At 39.7% G+C, this 26,908-nt stretch overlaps 1 protein-coding gene across 50 annotated transcripts in view; it reads left to right on the forward strand.

Moving 5' to 3' along the window:
• plekha5 (pleckstrin homology domain containing, family A member 5) overlaps positions 1–26,908 on the forward strand; it is a 109,826-nt gene that overhangs the window by 70,185 nt on the left and 12,733 nt on the right. For 31 of the 50 annotated variants that reach the window (XM_049474936.1, XM_049474940.1, XM_049474942.1 and 28 more), the window contains exons 5-19: positions 1,469–1,507; positions 4,278–4,401; positions 4,622–4,726; positions 7,788–7,860; positions 10,214–10,314; positions 11,076–11,191; positions 11,887–12,732; positions 14,523–15,012; positions 15,696–15,767; positions 16,655–16,774; positions 18,484–18,537; positions 20,795–20,875; positions 25,459–25,521; positions 25,882–25,962; positions 26,486–26,635. In XM_049474936.1, the coding sequence (XP_049330893.1) occupies positions 1,469–1,507; positions 4,278–4,401; positions 4,622–4,726; positions 7,788–7,860; positions 10,214–10,314; positions 11,076–11,191; positions 11,887–12,732; positions 14,523–15,012; positions 15,696–15,767; positions 16,655–16,774; positions 18,484–18,537; positions 20,795–20,875; positions 25,459–25,521; positions 25,882–25,962; positions 26,486–26,635 (2,515 nt within the window). Of the gene's footprint in view, positions 1–1,468; positions 1,508–4,277; positions 4,402–4,621; positions 4,727–7,787; positions 7,861–10,213; positions 10,315–10,556; positions 10,823–11,055; positions 11,192–11,886; positions 12,733–14,522; positions 15,013–15,695; positions 15,768–16,654; positions 16,775–18,483; positions 18,538–20,794; positions 20,876–25,458; positions 25,522–25,881; positions 25,963–26,485; positions 26,636–26,908 lie in introns of those variants that run through there. The other 19 variants (XM_049474966.1, XM_049474920.1, XM_049474968.1 and 16 more) reach the window with 11 other exon arrangements.

The following is a 26,908-nucleotide window of genomic DNA, read 5'->3' on the forward strand; positions in this document are numbered from 1 at the left end:
GCGCCATCTACTGTACTGTACCCACCCAGAGAGAGCAAGGACAATTGTGCTCTCTCGGGGCTCCGGCAGCTGATGGCAATCTGCATGCCTGGGATTCAAATCAGCGATTCCCCGATCATAGTGGCAGCTCCCTATGGTTGTGTATTGTGTAAGGGCTAAAAATCTCAATACTCTTTAATTATATGAGCTCGATTCTCAATTACAATTATTTATATTTTTAGTTCTTACATGATAATTTCAGTTTTTATTTTTTGTAAACGAAAGGCATCATTTAAAATGATGCAGAAGATGTTGTTTTCTTTACATTTAACTTTTAAAAATTACTCAAATTAATTAGATTAAATTAGAATAACCTCCCAGCCCTACGTTCTCTATAACCCGTTACCTGTGAGAAACGAATAAACTAATCCTGTTCAGATAGAGCTAAAGAGTTAAATCAGCACAGCAGAATCACACAGCCGTCATCAGAGCAGCACTTTAAACAGCACAGAGATTTCCACAGATTCCAGAGTATAGAACTCATATTGTTTTCAGCCAGTCTGCTGATTCCTCTATTCATAAACTGTGTGTGTGTGTGTGTGTGTGTGTGTGTGTGAAAGTAAGAGATGTTTTTTACTGCTTGTTTCTGAACAGAAATTTTTGTTTTCAGCTGTTTTAGTTTTAAGGAAAGTATTATACTGCAAGAAAGATAAATTTACAGGTTTTTCTAGTATAAATAAAACAGTTTTGCACTTTCAGGAGACAGAAAAAGTTTTTTGGCATCTTCTTGAACAGAGATTTACCCAGACTGATTTTGTATAAAAGAACAATAATAATAGTGTTACAAATAATAATAAAAAAATTGTATATATATAAACATGTAGATCTAAACCAGGCTTTAGAGAGAGGAGTGGGATCAGAATGTGGATCTACTCTCACTGTTCTAATGAAGGAGATAATGGGGATTAATGGTGCAGGTAAGCTGTGCTCTCCTGATAACGATGTTCCTGAGATACCGTCTCCCAATCAGCTCACTTAAACATAGTGCAGACGTTTCCCTGGACTGTAGAAACAGTTACTCCAACAAAAGCAGGATAAACTCTTTATAATACCTTTATTCCTCTGGTTCCTCCCAGCGTTTATTCCTCTGAGTGTGAGGGAGTTTTCTCTATTCAACTGATTTAAGGAGAAACTGGTAAATAAACAGGTTTCTCAGTGTAAACAGATCTGGATCAGAGACTGATCTCATTCTGTTGGTAATCAGTTGGAATCTTTTCAGAACTTTCTGACACAAAAAAAACAAACATGGAAGAGGTGTAATCTTCTGTATTAAAAAATAACAGTTATTTTTAATAAAATGCTTCTCTTGCATTTTATTCTTCACTTTATTTCACATATTTTAATTTGTTATGATTATAATTTATTATTATTATTTTTTTTTCCAGTGTGTATTTAGTTTATTTTTTTTTATCTTTTCCTCTGTTTCTAGCCTGAGTTGTGGGAAACTTGCGGCCCCTGTGTTGAACAGGTAATTCTCTGCAGGAACTGAACGGATGCTCGTGTCGTTTTCTCTCAGCTTCGTTTGTTTAGTGGATAAATTCAGGATTCATTCATCTCTCTGTTTGTTTTTCTGTTCTGTCTCATTCATTCTGCTGAACACTAACCTGCGGCAGTGTGTGAACTCTATTGCCTGATCTGCTGCTCTGCATCGCAACGTTAAAGAGATGTGAGATTTATGTGTGCTGTCTAATCTGTCCTGCCTGTATTTAATATAAAACATGAATCTTCCATCCTGCAATCAGTTCTTCAGAAACAGCCTGCAGTCTCTGAGTTTCTGAGATAAATCACTTAAACAACATCTTTATCATCAGGATTCACTGAAATAATACAGAGACAGGTTAAACACGAACCAGAGAACATCCGCATGCTGTCTTACCACTTATACATTTATGACCTCAGATCAGGAAACACTGGGACAGTGTGGATTTTGACATTTAGTTTTAAAAGTTTAGAATTTCTTCTATTTACTTTAACATTTAATCTTTGTTTTGTCTAGTTAGCTTCATTAATAATAATTTGCAACACATTCCGAAATAGATGGAATAGGATCACTTTTGGGAAAATAAAAAGGTAATAAACCTATATAATAACTATGAAATGACATCAAACGAATTGTAATCAAGGCTGTATCTTACATGCTGCATAAGATGCATTGTGATGCTCATTGTTATCTTTCACCCCACCAACAGTCTATTTTCACTCCTTCCTCCTGCCTGGTTTAAACAGCAGCAGAGCTTCTGAATATTGAATATTGATTGGAAACACCTGACTCTAATTTCACTTTCAAAGTAACTGCTAATCCTAGAGATTCACTTCCTTTTCCCCTTACAAATATATAAAATTGTATAATTTTACTCAGTAAATAAATAAGCAAGTGTAATATGTTTTATCTCATTTGTTTAACTGGGTTCTCTTTATCTACTTTTAGGACTTTAATATTAGGAATCTGATGATGTTTTAGATGATGTTTATGCAGAAATATAGAGAAAATTCTAAAGGATTCACAAACTTTTAAGCACTTCTGTAATTCATGCAAAAAAACTGCTAACATAAAACAATTATACAATAAATACCCTGAACTCACAATAAGTAAGAGAATACTGCATTTATTTGATATTTTTTAATCTCTGTATTGTTGTGTCACAATATACAGTGTGTGATATATGATACACTAGTGTGCACACTGGGTACGTTTATAGGCAGATTTCACTGTTATCATTATTTTACCACAGCTGAAAAACTTAAAAATGGGCCTTAAAAAGAGCTTGAATTTTACCGTATAAAAGGTGCATATAAACACTTCAGTCAGATTCTGTCTAATCTAATCAGAATTAATTAATTCAGATTGGAGGAAAGATTTGCATGTAAACACAGACAGTGACGAATCAACAATCAGATTCTTTCCTCTGTTTTGATTCAGTTAAATAATAGTGCAGAGCGCACACACACACACACACTCCTCCTACACACACACACACACACACACTCCTCCTACACACACACACACACACACACTCCTCCTACACACCGCTACACCCTGTCCGTTAGTAGTGAATACCGGTTGTTATAAACAGAGCTGAGATGTTTGGGTTTTTATTCTGTTCTTTATAAAGAAAGAGAGATAAAGTTATTTTTCTCTCCAGTTTTTAAAATTGACCCAGAAGCAGGACAGCAGTTCACTCATCTCATTCGCTCCAGATAACACCGCCCCCCCCAGACCCCCCCGACGCTCTGCTGCAGAATATAGGCCATCCTGGGACACGCAGCGTCCCGCGCTCCTCATCCATCACCCAGCGTCAGGACCGGAGCTCTGTTTATCTCCTGCAGCTTAATACTGAGTTCTGGATCAAACATCACGGTGGTATCTGGAGTAGAGCTGGTGATATTTAAAAATATCGTAAATAAATTGAAAAAAAGAAAAGAAAAAATTCAATATTCTTCAAATATGTGTTTATAATTACTATTAATTACATTTTACATATCAACTACATTTTTTATTTGTACAAAAACAGCAAAGCCGTTTTGATCCGGAGTCAGTTCGGGGTTCCTGCAGGTCTTTAAAAGTCTTTTTTACTGTAAATGATCTGTAGGTATTACAGTTTTAGATGGTGTGTTTAATACCCGTAAGAGCACATATTTACATTAGCTGGGGAGAAAACTAAGGTTAGCGTAGAGCTAGCTAACATTAGCAGCGAGCTAGCTAACATGCTAACAATGCTAACATGTTCTGCATCATAATGGAACAAAATTTAAAAAAAAGTTATAACAAATGGGGAAGGTTACATTTTGATTTAAAATAAAATAAATTATTTTCTACTAAAGAGATTTTAACTACATTTTTGAGTCTTAAATTATATTTATTCACGTCTTAAAAATTATTAAATTTGACTTTTAAAACATAGCAAGAGTCCTGCAGTCTGATGTGAGTAAATCTGTAGTGATGTGGAGAGAGAGAGAGAGAGAGAGAGAGAGTAATTGCTATGATAAATGGGTCTTGTTCTGTATCTGTCTGTCTCTCTGTCTGTCTCTCTCTCTCTGTTTGAGCGTAATGGACGGAGAGACGTCCTCGTTTCAGACAGCAGTGGATCTGCATCAGACTGGAGATACGAGTTCCTCTCCCTCAGTCAGTCAGACTCTGCTGATCCTCCTGAGAGACGCAGATCAGAATCCGCTCTGTTCTTCTCTCTTTATCATTTATTCATTTTTATCTTTATTTTTATTTTTATCTCTTTTTTAAGGCCGGCTCCTAAAGCTCCCGCCAGCGAGAAGAAGGAGCGACCAACGAGCACCATGAGCGAAGCCTCCAACTACACCGGCGGCTCCGACTACACCACCTATCCCAGCAGCCCCACCACCTCCAGAGTGAGCCTTATCCTAATTTATCCTAATTTATCCTGATTAATTTATCCTGATTAATTTTATTCTGTTTATTTACTTCAGAACTGTACTAAACTCAAACATTTCGAAACATGAGTATTTTAAAGTTGCTGTTATTTTGTATTAATTAAATATGTGATCAGGATTGATGCTTAATTAAGCTAAATTATTATTTTTGATTAAATTTCTTCTTTGGTGTTTTTAGCCGTCAAGATCCTCGAAAAAAGTCCATAATTTTGGGAAGAGGTCCAACTCGATAAAGAGAAACCCGAACGCTCCGGTGGTGAAAAGTAACTGGCTTTACAAACAGGTACTAGACTACTAAACCATTACTCTCAAAACACGTCCAGGAAAACTAACCGAAGAGCAAAACTAAATCAGAGACAAAAATAAGTCAAACATGGAAATAGACAATCTAAATAATAACGTTACAAAAAGCTGCACAGACAGATCGATATATATATATACATTAGAAAACAGCTGAAAGAAATCAAAACTCAGGCGAGGCTGATCTAACAATCAGGTGCTGATTGGCTGCTTGAGACACATGACTGAGAGGTGCATTCTGGAAGTTTGAGTTTGTTTGGAAGGTGTGACACAATCTCTCTCTCACACACACACATACACACACACACAATCACACACACACACACACACTGCATTTCTAACTGGATTTGATTTTATGTGTTCAGCTGCCCTAACAAATGCTGCATAATATACTATAAATAATATAAAAATATAATAATATAATAATATGATAATATATGTGTGAATGTTATAAAATAGTGTATAATTATCAGTTTAATCTGTGTGATGTCATCATTTAACTTAGCACAAAAAAATAAGGTTTCAGAAACTCTTTTTTTTTATATATTTTTATTATTAGTTAGGAGTTAATAAATATATGCAGAAGAGTTTATATTTCACTCTTTTCTCTCCTGGTGAAATGAGCTCACGTCTCGTTGTTCAGGACTCCTGTAGAGCAGGAGGAGAGAGTGGTGCTCTGTGGTGAAACGATGGTGATAAATCTGAAAGGTTGTTTAAAGGTTGGAGGAAAGCGTGACGAATGAGAGAAATGAAAGAGCGTGACTCATCTTTAGAGTTTAAAAGATGTTAAAAGAGAAACGGATGAGAGAAGATGAGCTTCAGGCCTGAAGAGCGGCAGCGTTATTAAAGATAAAAAAGAACAATTTACTCAGTCTGACCAAAAAAAACCTGTTAATTTACTCAAACACCGAGAAACACTGACTTTATAGAGGATGATGAGTGATGGAGGATGTGATGGAGGGTGTGATGGAGGATGTGATGGAGGATGTGATGGAGGATGGAGGATGTGATGGAGGATGGAGAGAGTGATGGAGGATGTGATGGAGGATGTGATGGAGGATGTGATGGAGGATGGAGGATGTGATGGAGGGTGTGATGGAGGATGTGATGGAGGATGGAGGATGTGATGGAGGATGGAGGATGTGATGGAGGGTGTGATGGAGGATGTGATGGAGGATGTGATGGAGGATGGAGGATGGGATGGAGGATGGAGGATGTGATGGAGGGTGTGATGGAGGATGTGATGGAGGATGGAGGATGTGATGGAGGATGGAGGATGTGATGGAGGGTGTGATGGAGGATGTGATAGAGGGTGTGATGGAGGATGGAGGATGTGATGGAGGATGGAGGATGTGATGGAGGGTGTGATGAGTGATGGAGGATGTGATGGAGGATGGAGGATGTGATGGAGGGTGTGATGAGTGATGGAGGATGTGATGGAGGATGGAGGATGTGATGGAGGGTGTGATGAGTGATGGAGGATGTGATGGAGGGTGTGATGGAGGGTGTGATGGAGGATGGAGGATGTGATGGAGGATGGAGGATGTGATGGAGGGTGTGATGAGTGATGGAGGATGTGATGGAGGATGGAGGATGTGATGGAGGGTGTGATGAGTGATGGAGGATGTGATGGAGGATGGAGGATGTGATGGAGGGTGTGATGAGTGATGGAGGATGTGATGGAGGGTGTGATGGAGGGTGTGATGGAGGATGGAGGATGTGATGGAGGGTGTGATGAGTGATGGAGGATGGAGGGTGTGATGGAGGGTGTGATGAGTGATGGAGGATGTGATGGAGGGTGTGATGGAGGATGTGATGGAGGATGTGATGGAGGGTGTGATGGAGGATGTGATGGAGGATGGAGGATGTGATGGAGGATGGAGGATGTGATGGAGGGTGTGATGAGTGATGGAGGGTGTGATGGAGGATGTGATGGAGGATGTGATGGAGGATGGAGGATGTGATGGAGGGTGTGATGGAGGATGTGATGGAGGATGTGATGGAGGGTGTGATGGAGGATGGAGGATGTGATGGAGGGTGTGATGAGTGATGGAGGATGGAGGGTGTGATGGAGGATGTGATGGAGGATGGAGGATGTGATGGAGGATGGAGGATGTGATGGAGGGTGTGATGAGTGATGGAGGATGTGATGGAGGGTGTGATGGAGGGTGTGATGGAGGATGTGATGGATGATGTGATGGAGGATGGAGGATGTGATGGAGGGTGTGATGGAGGATGTGATGGAGGGTGTGATTGAGGATGGAGGATGTGATGGAGGATGTGATGGAGGATGGAGGATGTGATGGAGGATGGAGGGTGTGATGGAGGATGGAGAGAGTGATGGAGGATGGAGAGAGTGATGGAGGATGTGATGGAGGATGTGATGGAGGATGTGATGGAGGATGGAGGATGTGATGGAGGATGTGATGGAGGATGTGATGGAGGATGTGATGGAGGGTGTGATGGAGGATGGAGGATGTGATGGAGGATGGAGGGAGTGATGGAGGATGGAGGGTGTGATGGAGGATGGAGGGTGTGATGGAGGATGGAGAGAGTGATGGAGGATGGAGAGAGTGATGGAGGATGTGATGGAGGGTGTGATGGAGGATGGAGGATGTGATGGAGGATGTGATGGAGGATGTGATGGAGGATGTGATGGAGGATGTGATGGAGGATGGAGGGAGTGATGGAGAGAGTGATGGAGGATGTGATGGAGGGTGTGATGGAGGATGGAGGATGTGATGGAGGATGTGATGGAGGGTGTGATGGAGGATGGAGGATGTGATGGAGGATGTGATGGAGGATGGAGGGAGTGATGGAGAGAGTGATGGAGGATGTGATGGAGGATGTGATGGAGGGTGTGATGGAGGATGTGATGGAGGGTGTGATGGAGGATGTGATGGAGGATGGAGGGTGTGATGGAGGATGGAGGATGTGATGGAGGGTGTGATGGAGGATGTGATGGAGGATGGAGGATGTGATGGAGGATGTGATGGAGGATGTGATGGAGGATGTGATGGAGGATGTGATATGGGTTTTTGCAGGACAGCGCTGGGATGAAGATGTGGAAGAAGAGGTGGTTTGTGCTGTGTGACATGTGTCTCTTCTATTATAGAGGTGAGTTTCTACACAACTTTCTTTCAGATCTAAAATGATTATAATAAATATATAATAAGAACAGAAAACAGTTTTATTACAGAGATCTTTACTGAATTAGTAATACCATAGTGCTTTCAGACCGGACTAAAATCACTTATTAACAGTTATAACCACTTTACTCAACTTCTAAGTCTCATTAACAGCGTCAACTAGCAGCTCAGTTTTCCTCTGCTGAGAAGAGTTTGTTGAACACGTCCAGGTAGCTGCACCGTTACAATAGCAATCCACCAAAGACAGAGCTCATCTGATCTACTCTTAAAGAGAATGATGAGCAAGAGACTCTCTGATTGGTTTATTTCACGTTAAGCCCAAAATTAACCACACCCATGATTAATTAAGATAATTAGTACATGTCTCTTGCTTTGCGTTTCGAGACGCGCAAGATGTACTTTTCCCGTCGTTATGACAGCAAAGACTCACTGACACGCCCTAAATCAAGCTGCACGGAGCAGAGTTGATTAAAATGATGAAGAACAGGAACCTACAGACAAGGTTTGGGCTCATAGTGAGAGTTTTTGAGGAAAGCTGGGTTTAGGCAGAATGTGAACTGATTTTTTGGGCCTAATAATCTAAAGTGTAAACAGAGATATTCAGAGTATTTGTGAAGAATTGAATATAGTAGTTTATATGGGAGATGTGTGGTTTTGTGGGAGTTAGATGCAGTAATTCAGTGTTCTGTAGATTCTGTATCTGAGTAACTCTGCTGAAACAGGTTTTACTTCTGCTGAGCTTCAAAACCACGAGCTCTTAAATCTCCATAAATAGAGCAATTAACTGATCCCCCGGAGCACCCGCCAGCTCTCATCACACACACACACACTATACACAGACACACACTATACACACACACACACACACTCATCACACAGCAGGCTGATTGATGCTGAAGAGAGAAGAGTTCTTAAAGCAGGAGCTACATGATCCGTCTGCAGATCATCCATCTATACATACGCCCTATACACTATATACACTATACGCCCTATACACTGTACACACTATACACTATATACACTATACACTACACACACTCTATACACTATATACACACTATACACTATACACTATACTATATACACTATACACTATACGCCCTATACACTGTACACACTATACACTGTATACACTATACACTACACACACTCTATACACTATATACACACTATACACTATACACTATACTATATACACTATACACTATACGCCCTATACACTGTACACACTATACACTATATACACTATACACTACACACACTCTATACACTATATACACACTATACACTATACATTATACTATGTACACTATACGCCCTATACACTGTACACTATATACACTATACACTACACACACTCTATACACTATATACACACTATACACTATACTATATACACTATACGCCCTATACACTGTACACAATATATACTATATACACTATACACTACACACACTCTATACACTATATACACACTATACACTGTACACACTATACACTATATACACTATACACTATACGCCCTATACACTGTACACACTATACACTATATACACACTATACACTGTACACACTATACACTATATACACTATACACTATACGCCCTGTACACTGTACACACTATACACTATATACACTATACACTACACATACTCTATACACTATATACACACTATACACTGTACACACTATACACTATATACACTATACACTACACACACTATACACTATATACACTATACTATATACACTATACACTATACGCCCTATACACTGTACACACTATACACTATATACACTATACACTACACACACTCTATACACTATATACACACTATACTATATACACTATACTATATACACTACACGCTATACACATGCTATACACTATACACACACTATACACTATACACACACTATACACTATACACACTATACACTATACTATATATACTATACACTATACGCCCTATACACTGTACACACTATACACTATATACACTATACACTACACACACTCTATACACTATATACACTATACTATATACACTATACACTATACTATATACACTACACACTATACACACACTATACACATGCTATACACTATACACACACTATACACTATACACACTATACACACACTATACACACACTATACACCCTATACACACACACTATACACACTATACACTATACACACACTATACACACACTATACACTATACACACTATACACACACTATACACTATACACACCTACATAAGCAGTGCTCCTCTTAATGAGAGTACGGGTGTTTTTCCTGTTTTCTGTGTTTAGATGAGAAGGAGGAGGGGATTCTGGGAAGTATCCTGTTACCCAGCTTCCACATCTCCATGCTGTCTGTAGACGATCACATCAGCAAGAAATACGCCTTCAAGGTCTGAATTCATCACACAGCTTCTCTCTTTTCTTAAACAGAAGCTGTAATGATGAGATCTTTCTGCTTTCAGTTTCACCAACAGAGACAAACACTAACCTTTATAACCTTTATAACCTTTATAATGAGAGTACACACAGTGCATTATTAATATATTCTTATAATCATGCCTTCTCGGATCCTATATTTATTATGATATTGTGTTATATATTATACTGTATATATATATATAAATGGTGTGTGGATGTGTGTTAGAGACACATTCTTGTAGAATCATGTTATTTACAGCAGTATTGTTCTGTATGAGGAGGAATCTTGAGGAATCTTGTTTTTTTGTTTATTGTGTTGTTTATTATGTTGTTTATTGTGTTGTTTATTGTGTTGTTTATTGTGTTGTGAATGAGGTTTTGTCTCTCCTCTCATTCCTCTTCTCTGAATGTCCCCGGTTGTCCTCGCTGTCTCTGCGTGAGCCGGAGCTCCGCCCTCTTTACTGAGGCCAGGCTGACTCGGTACGTTCCCATCATGCACTTCACTGATCTCGGGTCAGTTAGGACGCTGTGTTTGTGTTGTGTTTATATTACTGATTTTATTTTATATTAAAGTGAGGATCCTGAGAGTATTATTGGGTAGAATCAGAGCTCGTATCCAGCAGGAGTTCAGCAGTTTCACACATTTACCCAGAAAAGCCTTTTCTAAAAGCACAAAGAAGTAACTGATATTTCTTCTTTATGTTTTTTTGTAGGTTCCTCTGTTTTTCTTCAGGCTACACATCCGAACATGCGCACCTATTATTTCTGCACCGATACGGCAAAAGAGATGGAGTCCTGGATGAAGGTGATGACGGACGCAGCGCTCGTCCACACGGAGCCGGTCCGGAGGTACTGAACATCCATCCGTCTATCTAACTATCTATCCATCCATCCATCTATCCTTCCATCTGTCCATCCATCCATCCATCCCTCTAACCATCCATCCATCCATCCATCCATCCATCCATCTAACTATCGATCCGTCCATCCATACATCCATCCATGATAGTGGATGAGCTACTGTAACAATGACTTAGCTCAAAGTTCTGTACATACAAACAGATAAACAGAACACAAAGAAATGAAAGAAACAAATAAATTACAATTATAGTTACATTTTAGTTCAAATTGAAAGTAATTTCACTGGTTCAAATCCCGGTCATGCAGCTTGCCATCAGTTGTTCTTGCTCTCTCTCTGGGTGGGTACAGTACAGTAGATGGCGCTCTCTCTTTCCCCTCATCACTCCTAGGGTGATGTGGATCAGCACAAGGCAGCATCTGTGAGCTGATGTATCAGAACCGCTGAGAGTCGCTGCGCTTTCCTCCGAGCGTTAGCGCTGTGATGCTGCTCAGTAATGCTGCATCAGCAGCAGCTCAAAAAGAGACTTCACATGTATCGGAGGAGGCGTGTGCTGGTCTTCTTAACCCTCCTGGTGTTGGAGCATCACTAGTGATGGGAGGGGGGGGGTAATTATATGTGTTACGCAGAATTCTGTAGTTATTGTGTTGTTATTATATATATTATTCTTTCTTTTCTTCCTCAGGTTGGAAAAGGTGAAGGTAGATCCCCGCAGTCCACAGGAGCTTAACAACATGCTGAATCACAGAGTTCTGACCCGACCCGAGATCCAGAACAACGAGAGGAACCGCGAGAGTTTCCGTCAGGAGGAGAAGAAACAGAAACCTCTGGAGAAACAGCCGAGTATCAGAGAGCAGGAGAGAAGCTTCTCCTCTAAAGACTCCCAGAAAGAGGAGAAGATCTCTCTGCAGAGAGACGGACAGAAAGTGTCTCTGCAGAGAGACACGGAGAGACTGGTGCTGCAGAAAGACGGGGACAGGTACGCTCTGCAGAAGGACGGAGAACGCTACACCCTCCAGAAAGATGGAGAGAAATACCTGCTGCAGAAAGACGGACAGAAATACACTCTTCATAAAAACGGAGAGAGGTGTTCTCTTCAAAAGGATGGAGAGAACGTTCTGCAGAAAGACGGAGGGAGACAGAAAGAACGAGAGAAGACGGTTCTGCAGAAAGATCGAGAGAAACCCAGTTTTCAGCAGGAAGGAGAGAAATACGGTTTTCAGAAAGAGACGAGTTCAGAGAGACCGATCACCAAAATCAACACCATCAAACTGCAGCCGGTTCAGTCCTCCACCTCCTCCATCACCTCCCCCATCACCCCCACCTCCGCCGGGTCCTCCTCCCGCCAGACCCACACCCCCGGACCCGCGGGACCAGCAGGAGGTCCCTCTCAGTATAAAGCAGGACAGGTAAACGGGGAGCAGGGCGCTGAGCCTGACAGGACCCTCAGCAGGAGCGACTCCATGCAGCAGCTGGAGCTGTGGGTCCGAATGCAGCGCAACCGAGCCGCACCCGACGACGACACCAAGAGGTGAACATCCTCACCTACACCCACACACCTACACCTTTACCCACACCTGCACCTACACCTGCACCTTTAACCACACCCACACACCTGCACCTACACCTGCACCTTTAACCACACCCACACACCTACACCTTTACCTACACCCACACACCTACACCTTTACCCACACCTGCACCTACACCTGCACCTTTAACCACACCCACACACCTGCACCTACACCTGCACCTTTACCTACACCCACACACCTGCACCTTTACCTACACCCACACACCTGCACCTACACCTGCACCTTTACCTACACCCACACACCTGCACCTACACCTGCACCTTTACCCACACCTGCACCTACACCTGCACCTTTAACCACACCCACACACCTGCACCTACACCTGATTACAGTCTGAGATGTACAGAAACCCAGTTCTGCCAAAATAAGGATCCTCAACTAAACCATATACCCCCAGACTTAGTATCTCATATTTATAACTTACAATCTCAAATATGACTTAGAATCACTATTGTGACTTTGTATCTCATAATTATGAATTACAGGGTTTAGAGAATGAAACTGAAACAGTTCTGGTGGAAACAGGAGAGTTGAGGTGCACATTGAATTCTGCGTGATTTGATCAGCCGTGGTTTTATGTTTTTTGGATACAATCCGGGTTAGCACCCGAACATCCCTTTCAGACAGCTTCCTCTTACAGCGTCCACAGTTAATCCTGTTGGATGTGGTTGGTTCTTCTTGGTGGTATGCTGACATTACCCTGGATACCGGGGCTCTTGATGCATCACAAAGACTTGCTGTCTTGGTCACAGATCAGAAGAACTGATGAGCAAAATTACCAATATGATGAAGATTACACCGATACTGATCACTGAAAAAGTGCATTTCTGTACGTTTACTCGTTTATTCCTCCCGTTCACACTCGTTCTGTGCACTGTGTGTTTCCTCTGTGCAGTTGTGCTGATCCAGAGGGTAAATCAGGCCGTGAGTTTTTATAAACTCTGTAAATGAGCTGCAGACGTCGACTCTGCTGATTTTTATTTTTCCTGTGGTGTTCTGACAGATTCGGCCGCTGGGGAGTTTCTGTCTGCTCTCGTACCCGCGGGCGGAGTTTCTCCACCGGCTCTTTCCCCCCTCCACTTCTCCTCAACACTCGGGGGGTGATGTGACGTAACGGGATCGTTTCTCTCTTCCTCTGATGGAAAAAATCTGATTTAGTTTTAGGAAAGTGCTGTAAAACCTTCACTTACAGACAGGAGAGACACAACAGCAGGATTTTTTTTTATTTTAAACACCTTTATCCAAAGTAAAAAAATATAAAAATACAAAACACAACCTCAGCAGCAAAGATATTTATATGTTTTTATTATATTTCTATAATGCAGTATTGTTTTCAGATTTAATGAACCTGCAGTGCAGTAAACGTGTTTTTTCCCTACAGAATTCCATTTTAAAACAAGTGGCAAAAATGGGTTTCCATAGTGACGGCACAGTTATCTTAAAAAGTAATCTGATTACTGATTACTCCTTTACAAAGTCACTTAATTACTTTATTAATTGCTTTATTAATTACTTTATTAGTAATTAGTTTCAGCAGGCGGTTTTGCTGATACACTTTATTTTAAGTTTGGCAGCAGCTGCAGGGTTTTGTTCTGTGCGTGTGACGCTGAGACTCTAAACGTTTCTTCAGATTTGTGTTTTTGTGTTTTTGTGAGCTCGCGTGACCCGTGCTGCTGGATTTTTGTGTTGAGATCATCTTGTTCTAACCTGTTCTTTCTGTTTTCAGCATCACTTCTTATCAGACGCTGCCGAGGAACATGCCCAGTCACCGGGCGCAGGTGGTGCCGCGCTACCCTGAGGGATACCGGACGCTCCCGCGGAACCTGCTGCGTCCGGACAGTATCTGCAGCGTGGCGGGGTCTCTGTACGACCGGGCGCTGCCACCCGCCAACGCCGACAAGCGCCGCTCCATGCGGGACGACACCATGTGGCAGCTGTACGAGTGGCAGCAGCGGCAGGCGCACAGCCGGCTGGGATACGGGACGCTGCCCAGCCCCAAGACCATGGGGCGCATCGCCGAGTCCATCCCGTCCTCGCCGTCCCACGGCTCCCTGTCCCTGTACCCCTCCATCTCCCCCAACCGCCCCTTTAACCCCTTCAGCCCCATAAACCCCCTAACCCCCACCAACCCCTTAAACCCCGCCCCCGACGTCTCCTCACCCGTCCTCCGCGGAGACGCCAGCATCGACCGCCGCCACAGAGCCCAGCTCGCCAAGGTACAGACCTCACCGACAACTTTACACAACTTTACACAACAAAACTTTACACAACTTTACACAACATTACACACTTTACACAACTTTACACAACTTTACACAACACAGCTTTACACAACACAACGTTACACAACGTTACACAACTTTACAAAACCCAGCTTTACACAACTTTACACAACTTTACACAACGTTACACAACTTTACAAAACCCAGCTTTACACAACTTTACACAGCTTTACACAACTCAACTTTACACAACGTTACACAACTTTACACAATGTTACACACTTTACATAACTTTACACAACCCAGCTTTACACAACTTTACACAGAACAACTTTACACAACTCAACTTCACACAACTTTACATAAATGCACTTACTGCACGCTACTGATATATACATACATAGCCTCCACATAGCCTGCCCTCAGCGCAGCAGGATAAATATTCTCGTTTTAAAGAGTTCTGGGTAAAAAACACTAAATGACGGAATCTCAGAAAGCTGCTGGAGAGCAGAGGTGAGATATTTAACCAAAATAAGCACTTTAATCATGTTTTACTACAATAAAAACCCATTTTACACCGGAGTTCTTCTTTAAAGGTGATAAATATGAAATATTGCTGTAGAGAATTACAGGGTTTCAGCTCTTCCTCTTCTTCTCTTTGCTCTGGTTTCTGTCAGTACTCTTACCTGCCTGACCGCAGATCCTCAACAGCTCAGAACATCACACCTCAGTCCCTGCAGGGTAAAACGGTACGATCCTCCTCCTCCTCCTCCATCTTCATCCTCCAACACTAATAACTACATACACTCCTCACTAACAGAACCAGCAGCAACCAATCAGATCACAGCTACATTAACCTGCCATGCTCAAACACACAAATACATAAATACAGTAATGCATTATAAACAATAAAGTTGTAGATCAGCAGATACAAAAGTAAAAGCTGTTAAAAAAACATTGGCGATTAATAGATACAGCTCTGAAAAAAACAAGAGAGGATGACTGAAATAACAAAAAAAGATGCAGAGCTTTCAGACCTCAAATAATGCAAAGAAAACAAGTTCATATTCATAAAGTTTAAGAGTTCAGAAATAATCAATATTTGGTGGAATAACCCTGGTGGTTTTTAATCACAGTTTTTTTATGCATCTTGGCATCATGTTCTCCTCCACCAGTCTTACACACTGCTTTTGGATAACTTTATGCTGCTTTACTCCTGGTGTAAAAATTCAAGCAGTTCAGTTTGGTGGTTTGATGGTTTGTGATCATCCATCTTCCTCTTGATTATATTCCAGAGGTTTTTGCTCATCATTTTTAAGTGGTTTCATATTTTTTACAGAGCTGTATAATAAAAGTTTGTGTATCAGAATCAGCTGAGAACATGTTGTTTAGTGTGAAAATTTGTTTTTATCAAATTTTCACGGAATCACTTTACATTTGTTTCTAGATAAAATAATAATTACAAAAAATAATATAAAATAATATGATTTTAAGCTGCTTGGTTCAGTTCCTGTGATTCACTCGTCACACCCTCAGTAGAAAAGAGTAATTCTCCTCAGAAAAGTCGTATTTTAGTCAGACTTTCCCCGAGTGCTGTCTAACCCCGCCCCCTGCGCGTTGTTTCCTGCGCCTCCAGCCGGAGGAGCTGACCCTGCTGCTGATTAAACTGCGCCGGCAGCAGGCTGAGCTCAACAGCGTCCGAGAGCACACTCTCGCGCAGCTAATGCAGCTTAACCTCGACACCACCAACCCAAAGGTCAGCCTCCAAACGTCTCCCCAACGTCTCCAGCCTGTGCTTCCCCTAAAGCAACGCTTCTGTTCCCCCTTTACCCCATACTGTTTATTATTTATTGATTTATTGTAGCATGCTGCTGTTTATAAAGTGTCTGTTTTGCCAAAGTTTTAAAGGATGCATCTCCCTCACTAACAGTAATATCACAGTTAGATTACAGCAGACGTCTGCCTGACGTTTACAACCAAAACTTTGTTTGAAAAAAGTTAGTTAAATGTCGGTTGAAGGTGTGTGGAATGTTGGATGAATGTTGGGTGAATGTTGGATGAATGTTGGGTGAATGTTGGATGAATGTTGGGTGAATGTTGGATGAATGTTGGGTGAATGTTGGATGAATGTTGGGTGAATGCTGGGTGAATGTTGAATGAATGTTGGATGAATGTTGGGTGAATGTTGGATGAATGTTGGGTGAATGCTGGGTGAATGTTGGATGAATGTTGGATGAATGTTGGGTGAATGTTGGATGAATGTTGGGTGAATGCTGGGTGAATGCTGGGTGAATGTTGGATGAATGTTGGATGAATGTTGGATGAATGTTGGATGAATGTTGGGTGAATGTTGGATGAATGCTGGGTGAATGTTGGGTGAATGCTGGTTGAATGTTGGGTGAATGTTGGGTGAATGCTGGTTGAATGTTGGGTGAATGTTGGGTGAATGTTGGATGAATGTTGGGTGAATGTTGGGTGAATGTTGGATGAATGTTGGGTGAATGCTGGTTGAATGTTGAATGAATGTTGGATGAATGTTGGGTGAATGTTGGATGAATGTTGGGTGAATGTTGGGTGAATGTTGGATGAATGTTGGGTGAATGCTGGGTGAATGTTGGATGAATGTTGGGTGAATGTTGGATGAATGTTGGGTGAATGCTGGTTGAATGTTGAATGAATGTTGAATGAATGTTGGGTGAATGTTGGGTGAATGTTGGATGAATGTTGGGTGAATGCTGGGTGAATGTTGGATGAATGTTGGGTGAATGTTGGATGAATGTTGGATGAATGTTGGATGAATGTTGGGTGAATGTTGGATGAATGTTGGGTGAATGTTGGATGAATGTTGGATGAATTTTGGGTGAATGTTGGATGAATGTTGGATGAATGTTGGATGAATGTTGGGTGAATGTTGGGTGAATGCTGGTTGAAGGTTGAATAAATGTTGTATGAATGTTAGTTGAAAGTTAGTTAAATGTTATGATTGTCCCTCACTAACAGTAATACGGCTGTTATATTACAGCAGACGTCTGCCCGATGTTAACACGCTGTGTTTAGAGCATTCACCAAAAACTTTGGTCTGCTAGGAATTTACACATATTTACATGTGATTTAATTTTTGTTGTGATTATTTTTGGATGTGATTTTTGGATATTAATTTTTGGATGCTTGTTTTGAGTTGTGTGATTTTTGCTCTGCTGGTTGGATGATTATAATATAAATCACTAGTGCATGATGAACTTCAGCCTGAAAACTCCCGCTCGTTTCGGAGGCTGTGATTGGCCGGTGTTTTTCTTCTCCTCTATCATCAGTCGCTTTTTCCTGTTGCGCTGCTCCCCCTCTCTTTCTCTCTTTCTTTCTCTCTCTCTCTCTCTCTCTCTCTCTCTCTCTCTCTCTCTCTCTCTCTCTCTCTGCTGGTTTGTTCTGTATTAGAGTTCTGCTCTCTCTCTCCTCTCGCGTCACTAGAGTGAGATTCTCTCCCACCACCTGCAGAGGAATCTCATGTATATGGACAGCCAGGTGAGAGCCATCTCTCTCTCTTTCTTTTCTCTCTCTCTCTCTCTCTCTCTCTCTCTCTCTTTTCTCTCTCTCCTTTTCCCTATATCTCACATTCTCTCTCTCTCTCCTTCCTCTGTACAGACATCTATCTCTCATCTTTCCATCTTTTTATGACTCTGTTTTTACAGGTGTAGTAGGTTAGTCAGGATACAGTAATATAATGAGTAAAATACTGTAATTTTACAGCAGCAGAATATCACTTTATATAGATGGTTCATTATAGTCAACTGAATGTCTATTAAATATAACTGTTTTAAGGTGAAAGTAAATTATTCTTTATTGAACGTAACTCTAACCCAAACTCTAATCTTAACAGTTTAGGGTTAGTTTTAATATTTTAATTAAGGTTTGAGTTACTGTGGTGGAGGTTAGAGTTAGAGTTAGATCTTTCAGGTATATTTAATATTAAAGGAATGTATTTTGTTGTTAGAGAGTGAAGTTTATTCTGTTTGTGTTTAATTTCTATACTGAAGCTGTGACTTTATATTTCACTATTAATTATAAAAAAAACATTTAATATGTTTGCTGTAATGAAATGTGTGTGTTCTGTTGGGGAGCAGTTTTTTAGATTTTATATTCTGTATTTTCTGCAGTTTTTGACAGATTTTTAAGGTTTTACATTTTTAATGTAAAAATACAGTTCAGTTTTCTGACTGAAGATCTGATTAATATTTACAGTACTGTTATCAATTTCTTGTGTTGTTTGTTTGCCTGTTTGTTTTTTTACTCAGGAAGCATGGGTTAATATCTCTTACTAATGTAATTTATTCACTTTATTAATACAGTATTAAAATGATCTGCTGCTGAGATATTAAACCAGTCTTAGTATTTTAAAATGATCTTAAAAAATTAGCAAAACACCATAATTTAACATTTTAGTTAATTTGATTAAAAGTTGAGATCTATTTTAACTGTAAAAAATCCAGCACTGATAATATTGATGATTTTTATTACTTTTATTCTGATAATTTGTTGTGTGGGTCTGTACTTGTATCTGAACTTGTAAAATGTGTTAAATAAGATTTTCGAGGAGCAGAAACACATTCTGTACCTCAAACTATCAATCTTTCAGTCTTTTCTTTCTTAAAAGCTGCTTTTATAAGTGAGTTTTAGCTGTTTAGAAGCTGATGGTTGTTATTAATCATGATGATCATGTTGGCTGGGTTGTATTAATGAGGAATCGGAGGGTTTTATTATTCTGCTGTTTCTATTTTTTTGTGTTTTGTTTTGATTATTTATTGATTAGTGATTATTCACATTGTCCTGCAGCTTTATCAGTATAATAAAACCTGCTAAAGCTGCAGGAAAGCAGTTTTCTGTAACTTTTTTATAACACAGCATTTTCTGAAAGCCGTATTGTGATCCAGCAAAACAGACGAAGCCTAGAATAGAAAAAGTTCTAATATAATGAATTATCGTATTTTTTGTATTATAAGCTGCACTTAAAATCTTTACATTTTCCCAAAAATCATCAGAGCTCCTTATAATCCGGTGCTCCTTATGTATGAATTCTATCAGTCAGGTATTAAGGAGCAGTAAAGCCACTCCACTGAAGTACAGAGTTATACAGGAGATTCAATTTAGTTCTCCAACACTATAACTGGGAGCAGCATTAGCAACTGCACTAAGCGCTAGCTCTTTCCCTACTTAGAAGTGAGTATATTGGACTGTAGCCTGCTGCTAACCCTGGCTAGCACTGCTGGAGCAGTATTAGCATTAGCTGCTAACCACGCTAAGTGCTAGTTAACTCTTTTGCCATTCAGCGTTTAAGTATATTGGACTGTAGCCTTTCAGTTTACCGTGTTAAAATAAGCTACGTGAGATGAACCACTAGCTAATATCACCCTGGCTTACCAGAACACTCAGGGTTCCTCAGTGTAGTTCTGTCGGGTGGCATTAACTAGTGCTAATCACTTATGCTAATGCTGCTGCAACCAGCCTTAGTAGAAATCTGGAATTCTAAGTTTACTGTAAACAAACAGAAGTGCTTTACTCACCCTAATAAACAGTTTTCCGCGCTCATTTCACTTGCGTTTTATAGTGCAAAAAATACGGTTAAAAATAAAAAAAAGTGTTATGGACTTTTTTTCTAAATTACTTGGTTTGGTACAATGGTACACTCACACACACACACACTCACACACACTCTTGTGATTTGTATCAGTGCTTTTCTGTGCTGAATGCTCTTCCTCCTCCTCCTCCTCCTCATTTATACCAGATGAAGGAGAATGAGCCGATAATCTTCATGATTCACACTATGATTGAGAACTCTGCTCCAAGGCCTCAACTATACCAGCAAGTAAGGTCTTGATGTGACACGTTTATATGCTCCTCCCCCCGAACCATCGAGCCCCGCCCACTGCCCCGCCTCCCGGACGCATCCCTCACGGCCTCATCCAGTGTCGGGTGTACCGCAGCACATCCCATCCCTCTGTTTTTGGGTTTTTGGGTTTGTCTGGATGTTTTTGTGTTGAGGTTGTTGTTATTTTGGTGGTGTTAGCATGGCTTTATTGTATTGTATGGTCTAAACCACCATGCAAACGTCCAATCAGCTGCCGGAATGATCACTCCATCCCCAACCATCCGCGATTTACCATTCATTCATGCTAGCAGCCATGTGGTAGGGCTGTTCCAGGGTCACGTGGGACAAGGTCACTTACAGCGGCTTGCAAAAGTATTATTTTCTCACCTTAAAATCATAAACTTCTGTTTTGTATTGATATTTTAAGTGATAGACCAGCAGAAAGTAGCTCATAACTGTATTTAACAAACTATTCAGCTCCCTTTACTCTGAAACTCTTAAACACAATCCAGTGCAATCAATCAATTAATCAATTACCTTTAAAAGTCTTAATTTAATGAGTTAATAGAGTTAATCCAGCTGTGTATAATAATTTAATCTCACTATAAATGCAGCTGTTCTGTGAAGGTCTCAGTGGTTTGTTAGTGAACACTAGTAAACAAACATGAAGCATCATGAAGACCAAGAAGGAAGATAAACTAAAGAGATAAAGTTGTGGAGAAGGTAAAGTTTAAATCAGGGTTCGGTTATAAAAACAAATCTCAAGCTTTCATCATCCCAATCAGCTCTGTTCCTCCAATCCATCATCCAAAAACCAATAAACCTGAAACAGTTACTCTACTAAAACTGTTTCTACAAACCAACCAAGATATGAACCAACCATCCACCCAAACTAACAGATCCAGCAAGGAGAGCACTGATCAGAGCAGCAGCCGAGACCCATGATCACTCTGGAGGAGCTGCAGAGATCCACAGATCAGGTGGATCAGGACAATCTGTTCACAGGACAACTAGAAGTCCTGCTCTCCACAAATCTGATCTTTATGGAAGAGTGGAAGAAGAAAAACATTGTTGAAAGAAAGATGTAAGAAGTTCTGTTTGTACAGCAAACATGGAAGAAGATTCTGTTCTCAGATCAGACTGATGTTAAACTTTTTGGCTTAAATTTAAAGAGCTAAAGCGTGATATGTGTGGCGGGAAAAAAGTAACACTGCTCATCATCCTGAACACACCATCTGTGAAAACTGTGAAACATGGTGGAGGCAGCAGCATGCTGTGGGGATGAGCTTTACTTCAGCAGGGACAGATTTAGGAAGCTGAAAAACAATATGAATATAAATCCAACTGCCAGTCCATCTCATTAGGTTTATCTTTATCTGGCATTTCATGAAGGTAAAACACAAAATATGATTATATTATTTCAGCGTTGGTCTATCACTTTAAATAAAGGTGATAATGTTTTTATTTACTTTTGCGAGTCGCTGTATCTGGAGAGAATGAGTGTCTGGATGAGTGTTTTTAAAAGCTGTTTTAAAAGTGTTTAATAGTGTTTAAAGTCGTGTATAATTGGTGAGTGAAGAGTGATTTTAGGAGTGAGGTTCTCCCGCTGTCAGCCGGAGAGTGAGTGATTTAACTCCGGCGTTTTGCTGCAGTTTTATTAGTCATGCTAGGTCTGGTTTGATGGATTCGGCCGGGGGAACAGTAGTAATTAGTGCCGGGTTGCCAGAACCACACCTTCAGCAAAACCCACTGAGAACATCCTCCCAACAACTGCATTTCCTGTCTGCTGTCTGCTGCAGTGAGCCAGAGGGTGGACAGGGCTTCAACCAAAAGGGTTTATTCATTTGTTTATTCTTTTATTTGTTTGTTTGTTTTTTGGATGGTTTATTTCAGGGGTCGGCAATTGAGTTTGGCTGCAGGTCAGATATTGTCTAATATCAAATTCAGATATTTTGTAAAATGAAGTGTAATGTGATAGAGCTACAGACTAGTAGCTCTCCAGCCCAGAGGGTTGTTGAACCCAGTTGCAGAACAGATGATCTCAAAGCAGGTAAACCCAAGAAGAAAGAAAGGAAAAAATAAATAAATAAATAAACACACAGCTCCTCACGCAGGATCGAACCTGTGTAGTCAGGTTCCCACTCCAATACACTACCACTGCCCCAGCTAGTGAATTGGGACACGGCCTGGAAAAAACAAACTGAGATCCTGAGAACGGGGAGACAGAGAGAGAGACAGGGGAGGAATGTAAACACAAGCTCACCAGAGAAGCTTTTTATATATTATATATTTTTTATTATATATTATCGTTCATTATAGTTCAAACAAACAACCGCACAGCCACATGTTTCGTGCTTGCAGGCCACCAATTGCCGACCTCTGGTTTATTACTATTTTTATTATTATTATTTATTATTATTTATTTATTACTACACTGCCTGGCTAAAATAAAAAAGGGCACACTATAACATTTAGTTTGATTTTTAGTTGATTGCGTGACGCTGAATTCACTGTGGTGTTGTTTCTATAATCTTCTGCAACGTCACAAGATTTATTTAATCCAGTGCTGCATTAATTATTAATTTTTCACCAAGATCTTCAGCAGCATTGATGATGGTAGAGTCTGACCAACCGCTGCACAAAGCAGCTCTTCTCCATCCAGCACTTTATCCCAAAGATTCTCAATGAGGTTAAGATCTGGACTCTGTGGTGAACTCTCTCTCAATCCATGTGTGAAAATGATAAATGATGATCTCATGCTCCCTGAACCCTGAACTCTTTCACAATTCCAGCACCATCAATCCTGATATTGTTCATCTTGGAATATGAAGAAAAATTAATCCATTGATGGAAGAATAATCTGCTCTATATTCAGTTTATTCAGGTAGAGTCAGCTGGCCTCATTCTTTCAGCACATACTGTTACTGAACCTAAACCTGCAGAACAACTGCAGCATCAACCAACCAACACATCATTTACTCACTTACATCCAGGAGGAGACTTTTATTTTGGCCAGGCAGTGTAATAATAGTGTAATAATAGTGTAATAATAGTGTAATAATAGTGTAATAATAGTGTATCTGTGTTTGAGAGGTGAGATCTTGCTGATTTCTCTCCTCTGCTCAGTTTATCTTCCGGATCCTCGTCTCTCCATCTGTTTCTCCCTCCGTCCTCCTCTCTTTGTTCTGCACCAGATACATGTAGTGAATGTTTCACACTCACTTTCGTACGCTGGTGACACACCGCTGCTGTTCCTCTGCCACTTTTAGATCACGTCCTCGTGTAAAAGTGCTGCACTGACCTCCCATCGCTGCACTCCTGCATCCGTACCATTAACTATTCAACAGTCTGTGTCTGAAACAGAGGATTCACCCGTCTCTCTGTCTTTACCTGTTTCTCCTCATATCCGCTAACGTTTCTCTGATTCTGCTATTTATAGGTTTATATTTGAGTAAAATGAACATTGTTGTTTTATTCTATAAACTACAAACAACATTTCTCCCAAATTATAAATAAAAATATTCTCATTTAGAGCATTTATTTACAGAAAATGAGAAATGACTGAAATAACAAAAAAGATGCAGAACTTTCAGACCTCAAATAATGCAAAGAAAACAAGTTCATATTCATAAAGTTTTAAGAGTTCAGAAATAATCAATATTTGGTGGAATAATCCTGGTTTTTAATCACAGTTTTTTTCATGCATCTTGGCATCATGTTCTCCTCCACCAGTCTTACACACTGCTTTTGGATAACTTTATGCTGCTTTACTCCTGGTGTAAAAATTCAAGCAGTTCAGTTTGGTGGTTTGATGGTTTGTGATCATCCATCTTCCTCTTGATTATATTCCAGAGCTTTTCAATTTGATAAAATCAAAGAAACTCATCATTTTTAAGTGAAATCTGTATATAGTGTCACACAAAAAGCTCATATTATCTCCAACATATCAAAATAACTACTTTCTAGGAGATGGATTAAACTTTTTTTAAATGTTGATGGCTGTCCAAATCAAAAGGTTTTTATATTCTGATCTTCTCATCTTAATATGTACAATTTATTTTTGTAGTTTTTTATTTGGACTACTGTTTATTAGTACATAAATATTTATCATTTAAAGCATTATATAATGTTTATAACAAGATATTATTATATTAATACAAGATATTATTTAATCTCTTATCAGTGTTTATTACTTTAAATAGGTGCTGTTGTTTTTTTGTGATCATTACTGTAAAGTGTTTTAAAGATTGTTAAATAAATTAGGTTCTGATTTCTCATTTGTTCAGTTTATAATTTTATAAGCGTCTGAATAATTTCAGATCTGCATCTTACATTTTACATTATTTCTTTTATTTCACTCGTTAATATGTTATCGTTCATAACGACGTATTTGTTGAAGTGTGAGTTTTTATTATGATGTGTATGATATATAATGTGTGTGTGTGTGTGTATGATATATAATTTGTATGTGTGTGTGTGATATATAATGTGTGTGTGTGTGTGTATGATATATAATTTGTATGATATATATAATGTATTGTAGAGCAGGTTGTTAGTGATGTTGTTTGGCTGTGTTTTAGATGAGTCCTGAAGATTACAGAGAAAACACTTACCCATACAGACCTGAGGAGCTGGATGTGGACGTGAGTTCAGTATTTAGTGTTTATTAAAATATTAAAAATACCTTAAACTTCATTAATAAACTCACACGCTTTCATTAAACCTTTAGATATGATCAGAGTTTTATGAAAAGCTACTCGGGAGCTGTCTCAGAAAGAGTTCTTGATGTTTCACTAGAGCTCTATATCTGCTGCTGTCACTTACGAGCTAATTACATTATTTAAACTCAGAATTTGTTCTTCTTATTGTCTATTTAAGACAGATTTTTTTTATTAGGATAAATATTGTAAAATATTCATTATTATACACACACTGTGGTTAGAGCTGATTGGTCAGTGTTATTTTTACGGTTTTAAATGAAGAAATTTTAATTTGTGTTTCAGACTAAACTGAGTCGACTGTGTGAACAGGGTAAAGTGGTCCGAACCCAAGAGGAGAAACTCCAGCAGCTCCACAGAGAGAAGGTACAACTCAACTCAACTCAACTTAAAACTGCTCAAAACAACTTAAAATATCTCAAAACAGAAAATGCTCAAAACAAAACATCTCAAATCAGCTGAAAACAGTTTAAAACGTCTCAAAACAGAACAAAACGTCTCTAAAGGTTTCAGAACAGCTCAAACCTGCTTAAAAACATAGATTTTGAGTTTAATGTTTGATGGTTATTGAGCAGCATGATTGTCATTTAGATGTTTGATGTTTGATGATTGATGTTTGATGTTTGATGATTATTGTTTGTTTGATGATTATTGAGCAGAATGATTGTGATGTTTGATGACTGATGATTATTGTTTGATGATTATTGTTTGTTTGATGTTTGATGATTGTTGTTTGATGATTATTGAGCAGAATGATTGTGATGTTTGATGATTGATGTTTGATGATTGATGTTTGATGATTGTTGTTTGATGATTATTGAGCAGAATGATTGTGATGTTTGATGATTGATGATTATTGTTTGTTTGATGTTTGATGATTATTGAGCAGCACACTCTGGAGACGGCTCTGCTGTCGGCGAGTCAGGAGATCGAGATGAGCGCTGAGACCTCGGCGGCGGTGCAGAGCGTCATACAGCAGCGGGACGTCCTGCAGAGCGGCCTGCTCAGCACCTGCAGAGAACTGTCCCGAGTAAACGCTGTGAGTAACGTCCTGCTATCACCTAATATCCTACTATAGCATCCTGCTGTCACCTAACATCCTGCTATCACTTAAAGTCCTGTTATCACCTTTAATTATAGTGTTTAAATGGTTAAATGTTTAGAACTGAGCTGTAGAAGCTAAAATCCTCTTTTAACAGGAGTTAGTTTAGTTTTATCTCCAGCTCTAATCCTAAATCTCTCCTACATTCAGTAAATAAATAAAATCAGATAAATGAAGACAGATTCACACACTGTCCTGTAGTGATGATCT

The sequence above is a fragment of the Astyanax mexicanus genome, chromosome 2, assembly GCF_023375975.1.
Source record: "Astyanax mexicanus isolate ESR-SI-001 chromosome 2, AstMex3_surface, whole genome shotgun sequence".
Classification (NCBI taxonomy): Eukaryota; Metazoa; Chordata; class Actinopteri; order Characiformes; family Acestrorhamphidae; genus Astyanax; species Astyanax mexicanus.